Source organism: Prenolepis imparis, unplaced genomic scaffold, assembly GCF_030444845.1.
Source record: "Prenolepis imparis isolate NDT839.2.m4 unplaced genomic scaffold, iyPreImpa1.0 SCAF_7, whole genome shotgun sequence".
In the NCBI taxonomy this organism is placed as follows: Eukaryota; Metazoa; Arthropoda; class Insecta; order Hymenoptera; family Formicidae; genus Prenolepis; species Prenolepis imparis.
The window spans coordinates 9,034,359-9,047,602 of record NW_028141165.1 but is presented as its reverse complement, the minus strand read 5'-3'; the positions used below and the strand labels follow the sequence as shown (position 1 = coordinate 9,047,602).

Genomic DNA, 13,244 nt, shown 5'->3' with positions numbered 1-13,244 from the left:
ATATAACGCGCAATTTCGATTTTAAATTATTATTTAAAATGACATCGCCAATAAATATTCATGAAGCAAAGGGTACGATGCTTTAAATACGATTGTGCAAATGACAGTAAAATAAAACGAGACAAGAAATATTAATAATTTATTTATCGCGACATCGCTGAAATTTTTCCGCAAGTCCACGCGAAAAACATATCAATGAAAAATTTATTTACATAAATCAAAATAAAATCTAAATTATTTTTCGATATCGTATATGCAATTCGCATTATTATTTATCATCATTTAATAAAAATGGTATCGTTACTATTGTACAATAATTACGCAAAATAATCAAAATTATCGTTATTATGAAAATAAGAATCTTTATGCTTTCCAATATTTTCGAAAGAAGTATATTTTACTCGCATTTTAAATATAACAGTTTTGTGATACCTTCAAGACAAAATTATCTTTACAAATCGTGTCTGAAGTTTAATCTTCAGTAAACATGTTTGCTTCTCGACGAAATTTTTAACAAATCGACGCGAACGTTTCCAATACCGTGACGGAGACTGGAAAAGAAAACGCACCGTCGTTGAAATACGCGAACTGTGCAAGTTATGTGTATGTATGCGTGTGTTTTCCGACTCATCAAATAAAAACCGCCTCTATCTACAACACGCGGTCGTCGGTCGTCCGTTTCTATATACGTGTAAATTAATACGGCGCTATTTTATATGTCGAAGCGCGCCAGGTTGATCGATAGTTCGCGGATTGGAAGGGTCCAACGAGAAATTGAACCGCGCCTTTGTTGGCGGAGAAAGAAGGGGGATCAACTCTCCTTCAGACAAATCGAAAATCCGATGCTAATAACGCGATCTCCGACTCTTCTCCCTACGTTTAATTTCAATTCGCAGCTTCGTTCCGTCTTTCCTCGCGGAATATCGAACACGGTCGTCGACTATTCCAATTTATCGGCCGCAATACCAATTGCTTTCCATCTGCGTTTTCGCGATCTTGTCGATGGTACAAAAGGCAAATTTTTCGTAATTCATAAACTCGTAGACCATTAAATTTCATGAATCTATTATTTTTAACCTATTTTTAATTAACAAATTTTGAGAGATTGTTAAATAAATTGAAGAACATAAGCGTGCGAAAATGAGTTATTAAACAAAATTAGCATAATGGAATGGATTATAAAAGAATAACACACTAAAAACACATAGGTAGATGCGTTCTTGTTTTAATGTGTATCAAATAAAAATTCTTGGTATAAACTTCGATAGAAAAGTATGATTTTAATTAACTTTTTTTCACATCCGCAATCACTCTAAAATCAAACATATTCATCTACGCTTTCTAAGATTCAGCAATACTGTTTTTAAGTGAGACTCGCGCTCGAAATTTTTTGCTTGTAGAAATTCATGATGCTTAATCTTGTCGCGTGCGGTCGCATAAGTAAAAAGAGGAGCTCTCTTCTCGTCATTTTTCGCGGATATTATCGACACTTCGACTTTCGAAACTCGCGATTTTGCACATCGATCATCTGTTAACGATCCCTGAACGCGATGCAGTTAAAGTGCGGCCACATATTTACCAATCACTTTCATATCCTCAAACGATGGTCGAGATTGTTATAGATCTACCGTCGTTGCTATCCGCCGCAGCATCCGCGAAAATCCTGATCTCTCGTTTCCTTCGATCGACCTAATCGATCACTCGAAAATGTTTCCTTCCTTCACGAACACCATCACATTAAACACGCACTATCTCCCTTAAATCCACCCACGCTCGTGATCGACGGACGCTATTGCAACGCGCGACGCGCGCAGGAACCGGAAACGGGACGACCGATCTCGCGAATCCGATGTGAAACAACGTCGGGGACATCGAGCATCGGGATGAGGAAATGTGCGTCCTACGAAGCGGGAAGGACTTTCGTCCAGGACGGGTTCGATGCGCGCACTGGGGATGAGAGAGAACCCAGGGAGCAACCCTGGCGGAAGGGAGAGAAAGGGAAGAGGGGGACTTCAACGTCGAGCAGAGAGAGAGAGAAGCGCGGAATGAGATAGCGCGACGACCCGCCAAGTGGAGAAAGGGAGAGCAAGGGCGGCCAAACGGCGCAAGCTTAAGCTCGGCTACCGGGCTTCGAAATATGCATATCGTCGTCCTCCCGCCCGCCCACCCGCTATATACGTAACTGTTAATCGCGAGCGTGTCTCCCCAAATGAGGTATTAAAATTACAATTTCATCGTGAAATAAAAACTCATTCCATCGCGTGCATGCGCGATAGCGTTCGCCGCGAAATTCGCACTATTTCCGATGCGTTCCAGTAAGGTTCGAGCGTGAATTTTTCAGTATTTTGATCGACTTTTATCAAGAATTCTCAAATAACAAAAATAAAGGGATATTCTCGATATCACCATTAAAAGCGCATGACTTTGATATAATTTTTACGACAATTAAAACATAGCTTCGTACATCAATGTTACGACAAAATAAATAAAATAAGATAAAATAAACCATTTTGACACTGTCTGAATTTTTTAGTTTGCTTTGAAATGTTGAGAATAACGCAAACGATTATTTTAACGAACTGCTACGCGTTACTCCAAGATTGAGACATGCATATTATATTGGAAGCCGTAATATCAAACTTCAGGTGTCGAGGGATTCAATCAAGTATGCACACACCACACACACACACACACACACACACACACACACACAGATTCATGTCTCAGTTACACATGATGTGTCCTCTCATATATGCAATATCGCGTAATCATTTTATCAGTACAATGTATAAACTCAATACTTATTCCTATTCACTCGAGCAGAAGATCGCGTGTGACATGCGAATTTACCTTGCTGCAAAGCGTCGATTACGTGTTAAATAAAACGCGTCGTTTCCTACACGCTATGCTATGCGCGAACTTTCCGACTGTCTGCGAGACAGATCAAGGTCAAGGTCGTCCCTTCGAAACGGCGAAAAGTAATCGGTGGGCGCCGACGTAATTTACGAGCATCCCGACACCCTCGTGCGTTTCGCCATCGACATTACTTATTGACTGCTACGGTCCTTAAGTTCCTAAAATCAAAATCGTGTCGCTCACCTTATTTCTGAAGCGTCTTCCAAATGATCTAATCTAAGATACGAAACTCGAAAGAGAAAGTCTTAAATTTATGACGAGAGATTTGCGGATACTGAGAGGAAAAAAGAGGAAATGCTAAAATGTAACAGCGGGATGTAATGTGGATAATAATTGTATGATGATTGTGTAAACAAACTCAATCGCGTATAATGGAAAGATTCTCTCCCTTCCTTCCCGAAAGATTCTCCCTCTTGATCTTTGCTCGTGTTGGCAAAAGCTACAAATAAATTACGAACATTCCTTTAAGCGCTATTTTCTTCCCTTTCAAATTCAACTAAATATTAGGTATATATTTGTATTCATTAGCTCTCTTTCATTCCGAATTCCAAAATTTCTGGGCAGATTTGATATGTAAAAAAATCTTGAATAAAATTCTTGATGCTACGCTTTTTGATGCACAATCCATTGCGAAGAAAATATTCGAATGTTCATCTCTCTCGAATATTCTTTCCGCGATTGAATCGTTATGTAAAAGAAACGCGAGATAAAAGATTTTATTAGAGAGTTTGTAAAAAGTTTTTCTATTAAATATAGAGTCGAAAAATTTAATTGAAAATGTTTATATAAAAAGACGTATTTTTGTATATTTTTCTCATAATTTATCAAATTAATAAGTCGCGGAGTTGTTCAAGCGTAATATACGCTAAGATTTTCTGGAAGAGTATACTTTTAACAATCCGTTTAATAAGCGAATCTGTTTAACAATCATTAAAGAATGACATTATTTCAATGTGAAATTCACTGATATCGTCGTTACTTTGCGTCTTGATTCGCTCCTTATTTATAATTTCATTCGTCGCAACAGTCTTTTGCAGCTTCCTCAGCTTAAAAAAAAATTGGGAATAAATATTACACATGTATCCAAAAGCAAGAAAAAATCGCTTGAAACGTTAATATCAAATTCAACTGTTTGAATAAAGTTATAATAAAAAATATGCTTTATATAATACATATATTAAATCAATTAACATTTATCTATATTAACAGTGTATTAAAGAATTATTATTATATAATCAAGCATATAAGATAAATTTGTATTTTTATGCAAATAAATTTCTTTCTTTAGCGACAATATTTTCTTGATCTGGTCCACATATTTAAATTAATTTAGTTAAAAATATAGAAATTTATATGTAAATTTAACTTATTCTCCCTCTCTCTCCTTCTCTCTATCTCTCTCCTCTTACGAGCTTAATTAAAATTATGTAAATTTTAGCATAACATATTTCCAACATATAATGTAGAAATTATGCAGGTTTGTGTTATTATACAGGTTTATAGAACGGTACTTATCAGCACAATTTCCCTGAGAGATTGACTTCACATAGTGTCCTCTATGGAGAGCTACATGTATTATATTACAAGAGTAAAAGACAACATTAACAATCTGAATAGTTTAACATTTCCAAACATTTATATTTGCAATTATTCCATTTTTGTAACATAATCGAAATTTTGTAAAGAAAATACTTCATAAGAAATATTTCGTATATTGCGTATTACCATCATAACAACTGGCAATTGCAATCGCAGTATTACCAACTGCCACATATTCTTACGATATGTAAACATATGTTTCACGAAACAAAAAAATAAAATATTATTATAGACAAGTATTTGGATGCATTGATAATAATTTGAAATAAATTTGCATATTTATTCCAAATTATTTCTAAATCAATGTATCTAAACACTTGTCTACAATAATATTTTATTATTTTGTTTTGTGAAACATATATTTACATATCGTAAGAATACGTGGCAATTAGTATTATCGCGATTGTAATTGCCAGCCGTCATAATGGTAAAACGCAGTATACAAAATATTTGCTATGAAGTATTTTCTTCTCTTTAAAAGTTTCAATTGTTACAAAAACGCGCGCGCGCGCGAAATAATTGCAAATATAAATGTTTGGAAATGTTAGACTATTCAGATTGTTAATGTTGTCTTTTACTTTTGTAATATATAATACATGTAGCTCTCCATAGAGGACACTATGTGAAATCAATCCCTCAGGGAAATTGTGCTGATAAGTACCATTCTATAAACCTGTATAACAACACAAACCTGCATAATTTCTACATTATATGTTGGAAATATGTTATATGCTAAAATTTACATAATTTTAATTAAGCTCGTAAGAGGAGAGAGATAGAGAGAAGAAGAGAGAGGGAGAATAAATTAAATTTACATATAAATTTATATACTTTTAACTTAAGATTACTTTAAATATTTGGGCCAGATCAAGTGAAAATATTGTCGCTAAATAAAGAAATTTATTTGCATAAACATACAAATTTCTTTTATATGCTTATTTAATAATAAATCTTTAATATAAATAAATTTAATATAGAGAAATGTTAATATATTATTAAATATATGTATAAAGCATACTTTTTATTATAAATTTATTCAAACAGTTGATTTTGATATTAATTCTTCAAGCGATTTTTTTCTTTAACTTTTGAATGTACGTGTAATATTTATCTCCTAATTTTTTTTCAACGCAGGAAGATGCAAAGACTAGTTGCGACAAGTGAAATTGTGGCCAAAGAGCAAATAATAATAATAATTTAAATAATAATATTAATTTGATAAATTGTAAGAAAAATACCCAAAAGTATGTATTTTTAAACATTTTTAATTAAATTTTTCGACTCTATATTTAATAGAGAAATCTTTTAAGTAGTCTCTAATAAAATCTGGTCTTTTATCTCGCGTTTCTTTTATAATGATTCAATCGTGGAAAGAATATTCGAGAGAAATGAACATTCGAATATTTTTTTCGCAATAGATTGTGCATTAAGAAGCATAGCATCAAGGATTTTATTCAAGATTTTTTCGGATATCAAATCTGTCTAGAAATTTTGGAATTCGGAATACAAGAAAACTAATAAATATAAATATCTATTTCGTTGAATTCGGGTGAAAAGAAAATGACGCTTAAAGAATATTTGTAACTTATTTGTAGCTTTTGCCAATACGAGCAAAGATCAAGAGGGAGAATCTTTCGGGAAGATCCATTATACGCGATTGAGCTCGTTCACACAATCGTCATATTATTACCCACATTATATCCAGCTGTTACATTTTGGCATTTCTTTTTTTTCCTCTCAGTATTCACGAATCTCTCGTCATAAATTGAAGACTTTCCTCTCTCTCGAGAGAGAAAAAGTTCCATACTGCCGTACCTTAGAATTGGATCATTTAGAAGACACTTCGGAAATAGGGTGAGCGGCATGATTCTGATTTTAGGAACTTCGCGGTAGTCAATAAGTAATGTCGGGGGCGTCAGGACGCTCGTAAATTATGTCGGCGCCCACCGATTACTTTCCGTGTCGAAGGAACGACTTCGACCTTGATCTGTCACAACTCATTTTCGCTTCTTTAATTTAACAATCTCTCAAAATTTGTCAATTAAAAACAGATTGTAATGACAGATTCACCAAATTTAATGGTCTATGAGTTTATGAATTACGAAAAAATTTCCTTTTGTACTATCGACGAGATCCCAAAAACGCAGATGGAAAGCAATTGATATTGTGGCCATAAATTGGAATAGTCGAGAACCATGTTCGATATTCCGCGAGGAAAGACAGAACGAAGCTATGAATTGAAATTAAACGTAGGGAGAAGAGTCGGAGATCGCGTATCTCCCGTTGAAAATTAATTTCGCGTGATTTAAAATGAAACGTCTTCTTTTAATACGGATGGCACTGAGGGGATGAGCATCAATATAAATAGTTATAACGACGATCAGCTGCTCACGTAACACGCGAACAAAAATCTATATCGTCTTAAAAAGTTATTCTCTTGCACAGATAGAATGTGTACGTACCTGCATTTATAGATCCTAATATATTTTTACATATTGGATGTACAGAATGATCAAGCATGTCACATATAGAGTATTTTAAAATATGGATAAATTAATAAAAATTATAAAAATTAAATAGTAAAAATAAAATTAATAATTTGAATAAATAATATAAATAAAATTAATTAATAAAAATTTCTTATCAGATGATTAATGTATCACGAAACTTATCTTTATTTTATTTACTCGATCCAATTGTTTTATTGCGCTCTCAATCCGAATTATAATTACATCGTCGAAAAAAAAGTTAAACGATCAAACATTGAACGAAATATATTTGACACTAATTGTAAGTATTGAAATATATTAAACTAAATTATCAGAACATAATAAATTATATATGAAATTAATTATCTAATTTTTTGCTTTTTTTGCTGTCAAAATAATTTGTTTGCTCAACCTACTAAAAAGTTACGAATAGTTAGATAACTTAAGAACTATAATGCTCTTGTAAAAAATAGCACATACATAAGTCAGAGAAAAAAATTAATAGTACTACAATTTTTTGCTATTTTTTTTTACATTTTCCCTTCAAAAATATTTTTTTTGCTCCAGTTTTTAAAAAGATATCAATAATAAGCTGCGGCGCTAAAACGTATTAAAGAAATTAATTGTTCGCATTATTATAGCATCAGAATGTTCCCTGAATTATTTGCTCTTAAGATATCCAAATCCCGAATTTTTTGCTCGCGAAATAAGTTTAAAAAATTTATTTTTTACCAAGTTATTGTGAAATAAAGCATATACATAAGTCAGAGCAAAAAATTAATAGTATTAAAATTATTTGCTATTTTTTTGCTATTTTTTACTTAAAAAAAAATATATTTTTGCTTCATCTTTTAAAAAGATACCAAATAACAAAATGCGGAGCTCAAGATTAAAGCGCATTAAAGAAATTATTAGAGTTGCTCACATTATTATAGTATCAGAATGTTTCTTGAATTATTATTTTTCTGATGCTATAATAATGCAAACAATTAATTTCTTTAATGCGCTTTACTCTTAAGCGCCGCTATTTATTATTGAAATTATCTTGAAAGTTGGAACAAAAAAATATTTTGAAAGTAAACAGTAGCAAAAAATAGCAAATAATTTTAGTACTATTAATGTTTTGTTCTGACGTATGTATATGCTATATTTTACACAAAGTGTTGGTAAAAAATAAATTTTTTAAATTTATTTCGCGAGCAAAAAATTCGGGATTTGGATATCTTGAGAGCAAATAATTCAGAGAACATTCTGAACTTATTTTTTTAATGCGTTTTACTCTTGATCGCCGCAGTTTATTATTGATATCTTTTTAAAAACTGGAGCAAAAAAAATATTTTTGAAGGGAAAATGTAGCAAAAAAATAGCAAAAAATTTTAGTGTTATTAATTTTTTTCTCTGACTTATGTATATGCTATTTTTTACAATGCTTAATCTTAAGCTATCTAGCCGTTCGTAACTTTTTAGTAGTTTGAACAAAAAATTTTTTTTGACACCAAAAAAAAAAACGAAAAATTAGCAAATTACTTTCATATATGATGTATTATGTTTTGATAAATTTGGCTTACAATTAGATAGTTTAGTACCAAATGTAAAGTTATTATAAAAGTCATGTAAAAATAGTAATATAAATAATGGGATACGATTTGTTTTCATTCTCAACACATTAAATTTACTATTATTCGTTAAATGAGATCAAAAGACGGGATCTCATTTATATCGTTAATTATTAACTTACTGTGTAATATTTATATCTTGCATGATTCATTTGACTCATGCTCAAAAATGATAAGAATCAATAAGTTGTATATTACATATGCCTTTGTGAACAAAGATATTAATGCCCTTTCTCACTTAAGAATATTATTCTAACTTTAATTATAATCCTCCATAAGATTAAATTTCTCAAGAAAGAGAATTAATAAGCTACTGTTGATATTGAAACCTTCAACTTTGTATTAATAAACATACATTTAGCATGTATTAATATTTTTTTAAATTTCAGTTTTATGATTTTTATTTGATACTTATATTTAATACTTAAATATTTTTATGGTTTTATAATACTCATTTAATACATATTAAGATACAATTAATCTCTACTCTGTAATCATAACTACGGAACTTTAATGTCGGGGTACTGACTTCGGGTCACATACCCGTTCAAGGAAAGGAAATTTTTACGTACCGGTACGGCTGGATGAGTCCTGGCTCTCCTGGGTCCTAGGTACCTCCAAAACGGTCGTCAGCTGTTGTCCGTCCACGGAGGCAGCATCAAGTCCGATCATCACTGCACTTGACACTATCGCCGATTGGTCGCACGACTCTGTCATTTTTAGGTTAACTCTCTCACTTTTCGCGTCGCGTTAATCCGGGACGACTCGCCTCGCGTCGGCACATCGGCTCACCGGGCCAGTTTCGAACCAGGCCCCTCTTTCGAAACTTCACGCACGCCTGGCCCAGGACGTTGGCGGCGCGCGGACGTCAGGCCAGATCGCGACATGGTCGCAACGCGCATTCACCCGCCATCTAGCCAACAGATTCCAACGATGGTAACAAAATTACCGCATGATAACGAAGCCGACATGCCTACCTTATCGGCCACAATTCGTGCAACGAAATATTTAAAACACCGCCATGATGGAAAATGCCGAATTTCACGAAATTTCCAAGCGCACCTTGGCTCCTTAGAGACAAATAGAAGCAAATGTACTTATGCCAGTTTTATATTTGTACTGTTCAACGCGTCTCCGACGTGACACGGACGACTGAAATTAGGCTAGAACGGTCGCCCGTAACTCGGAGTCTCGATTCACTCCCGACACTTGTCCGCACGCGAGATTCACTTCTGACTAGAGTAAATAGACGCAGTTTACTTCGTTTACGCTATTGTCACAATTATACCGTTCGGCGTTTTCCGACGCCGATCGCGGAAGATAGGTATAATCGCACGATACGCTAATCCGATCACTCGTAACTCGACTCGGCACTTGTTCATCCGCGAGTTTCACTTCTGACTAGAGCAAAGATAGCCGCGATTACTTCACTTGCGCCATTGTTACAATGATACCGCTCGGCGTTTTCGGACACGACACGACGCGACGCCGATCGCGGAAGATACGCATAATCATACTCACGTCGGTCGACTGATACGTTAAACCGATCACTCGTAACTCGACTCGACATTGTTCACTCGCGAGGCTCACTTTCGACACGATAAAACGGCACAATAAACGCGGAACGGATCGAGAAACACGCACGATGAGCCGGCGAGGAACGACTGTGAAGCTCCGCGAAGTTGCCGCGAACTGATCACGTGATCTGACGCTGCTCGAGCGCTGTGATTGGCTGGTTGCGTCGAGCCATCCCCAGCCACCGTTTTCCGAGAATTCACTTCCAGCACGGAGCACGGATCAGATAACAGTCGCGACGCCGATAACTTGGATCATGCAGTATTTTTTGCAATTTTGATCTCGTTTTGGTGGGTTTCACGCACGAATTCGGGAGTGTCGGAACAAAGTACGAGTTTCTTCTAGTACACAGTAAATATTACGATCATCATTAAGCTGTATCGCGGAATTTTCTGTCGCGCCAGTGTTCACATCGCAGTCACGTATATCGTGAATATTTTTTTGTTACGATAAAGGGGCCGAAGGGAGGGGTATGGACATATCCGAGAACATTTAATTCTTTCAAGATTTTTTGGGCACGTCTCAGTCAAGGTACGATAGTCTTTCAGTTATTTTTTCATATGATTATGTCGAATATATTCTGACTCTCTCTCTCTCTCTCTCTCTCTCTCTCTCTCCTGTTCAGGTGTCGTTACATGTACCATCCACCACATAGGCCAGTATATGCAGTTCGAAAATAGAGCCAAACACCGTGATTGGCTGGCACCGATACTTTCGAGAATCGCAAGCGGCTCTCGAACTCTCCGCCAATCGTAGACGCGCTACGTCGAGCCGAGCGCTGTGATTGGCTCCCCGCTTCGTGGGCATCGTCGCTTCGAGAATCGCAAGCGGTTCGAGACGGGCAAGTAACGGAGCGGCTCGCGGCGGCGACATGTCGGATTCGAAAAGTTGCTCCGCGTATTCTTCGCGGATTTCGGTCGTCGAAAGTGAGTTTTCGCGCGCGTACCATCGTCGGGAGTGCCGAGTAACGTCGTGCGTTCGTGTGGTATGAAATATCGCGGTGAATCGCACGTCAGCATCGTATAATCGGTCACGACCGGTGTATGTGGTCCCGGCGCCGGACGTACCCAACTCCTGGACTCGAAATCGCTATTATTCCCCGTATTTCTCGTCCTCCGGAAGCGAATTTCGCCCACAATTCGCCTCATCGTCGCGAATATCAAGTGAAATATGCAGTGCAGGGCGCATATATAGCGCACAGCACGCTAACGAAACTGCATAGTGAAGAGAGAGAGGGAGAGACACGACTCGAAATCGCAATTATTCCCGCATTTCTCGTACTCCGAAAGCGAATTTCGCCCAAATTCGCATCACCGTCGCGAATGTCGAGTGAAATATACAAGTGCATATACGCAGGACATATATATATATAGCGCATAACGCGCTAAAAGTGCATAGTGGAGACAAAGAAGGAGTGAGAAAGAGAACGAGCTCACGGCCAATTCCTGGAAGGATGCATGGACACTTGGACACGAAAGCGGGGGAGGTAACTCCGAGAACCGACAACGTCGATGCTGCAGCGAACGGTGAGTGCTTTTCATATATCCTGCGCTGTCGATAAAATTGTGCTTTTACTTTACCGTTTGGTAAACTTCTTCGTTTGACAAACAAACGCGCTAGGGCGCTACTTGTTCGTTTAGGTGAAATATAACATACACTGTTAGGTACAATATAAACGATTTATATAAAACCTTTATACTTTCTGCAGTTATATTAATCGGAGATTGCAAGTTATATATAAATAATATATAATATAAATATATATATATAATATATATATAAACAATAAATTCTTTTTCATATTTTTTATATTTTATATACATGATTAAATGATATATATACAGAATGTAGAATGGAGAAAATGTTTATTCCATAAAAAAACATATGTTTACATTTAGAAAGGACTTGTAGATTTATAGATTTTTTTTTATAAAAATTCAAGCATTTTTCACAGAACCTTTCACAATTTTAACGTCATCTACAGGTCGATCATTTTTATCTGTCTCAACTAGTCCAATTCTTTTAACTATAGTCATGCCAGAATAAATTCTACCTGTTAAATAAATATAAAATTATTTTAGAATTGCATTATAGATGTGTGATAAATTGAGTTATATTATAAAAAGATGCAGCTAATTTGCTGCGACTTACCAAATATAGTATGTTTCCCATCAAGCCACTGTGTAGGTGCAAGCGTTATGAAAAATTGTGATCCATTTGTATCTGGTCCAGAATTTGCCATTGATAATATTCCAGCACCTGGAATTTTAATATTGCATATATTGAAATTTAATAATATATTTATATTTATTAATTTATATTTTTGGAAATTTAAAATATATATATTTTCTTTACATTATATTCACTGAAACTATTAATCATTCAGTGATAGAAAATAAAAGTTAAATCACCTGTATGCTTCAAATCATCATGTATCTCATCGTCAAAACATTCGCCATATATGGACATACCACCTTTTCCTGTCCCAGTAGGATCTCCACCTAAATATGAGATACATTAATTAAAATATTGCATAATTATCTCGTTATACGTTTCCAATGTATTACCTTGAATCATAAAGTCACGGATGATCCTGTGAAACTTGGTACCGTTGTAATATCCACGTCGTGTGAGCTCAGCAAAGTTTCTGCACGTGATGGGGGCATGTTTCCAATATAACTCGAAAGTTATTTCACCCATCCTAAGCATTCAAATCGATTAATTAGGTAATCTTAAGTTAGAAAACACGATTTACTTACGTAGTTTCGAAGGCAACAAAGGGTGGTTGCCAATGTTTATCCGGCACGCCGGATATATTTGAGAGGCACATTGAGGTCTGTATTTTAAGTCCTTTTTTAAAACCAATTAAACAGTAAAATGACGCGACAAATTATGTCGCATTCGTTCTTTCTCTTGAATAAAATTTTTCGCAAAAAAACAATAGTATTATTTGAGCGGGTGACACACGAGTTTATGGAAATCTACACACACACACACTCACTCACACCTTACACAAGTTTACGAGCACACAGATGGAGAACACGAACGC

General features: G+C 35.2%; 3 protein-coding genes across 4 annotated transcripts in view; 1 reads left to right on the top strand and 2 right to left on the bottom strand.

The window, feature by feature from the left end:
• LOC145938405 (phosphatase and actin regulator 2) overlaps positions 1 to 10,221 on the bottom strand; it is a 279,201-nt gene extending 268,980 nt beyond the window's left edge. The window contains exon 1 of one of the 2 annotated variants that reach the window (XM_083041994.1): positions 9,193 to 10,221. In XM_083041994.1, coding sequence (XP_082898120.1) covers positions 9,193 to 9,337 — 145 coding nt within the window. In that variant the 5' untranslated portion in view covers positions 9,338 to 10,221. Of the gene's footprint in view, positions 1 to 1,579; positions 1,935 to 9,192 lie in introns of those variants that run through there. The other variant, XM_083041997.1, reaches the window with a different exon arrangement.
• A 238-nt stretch (positions 10,222 to 10,459) lies between these two features.
• Med27 (mediator complex subunit 27) overlaps positions 10,460 to 13,244 on the top strand; it is a 146,301-nt gene continuing 143,516 nt past the window's right edge. The window contains exons 1-2 of the mRNA XM_083043279.1: positions 10,460 to 10,726; positions 10,821 to 11,721. The gene's annotated coding sequence lies outside the window, so the exon portion shown is untranslated. The remainder of the gene's footprint in view (positions 10,727 to 10,820; positions 11,722 to 13,244) is intronic.
• Cypl (peptidyl-prolyl cis-trans isomerase-like 1 Cypl) lies at positions 12,081 to 13,238 on the bottom strand. The gene is made up of 5 exons (XM_083043299.1): positions 12,955 to 13,238; positions 12,763 to 12,896; positions 12,607 to 12,696; positions 12,347 to 12,454; positions 12,081 to 12,248 (listed from the first exon to the last, which is right to left on the bottom strand). The coding sequence occupies exons 1-5, from the start codon at positions 13,023 to 13,025 to the stop codon at positions 12,133 to 12,135; spliced, it is 519 nt and encodes a 172-aa protein (XP_082899425.1). The 5' UTR covers positions 13,026 to 13,238; the 3' UTR covers positions 12,081 to 12,132.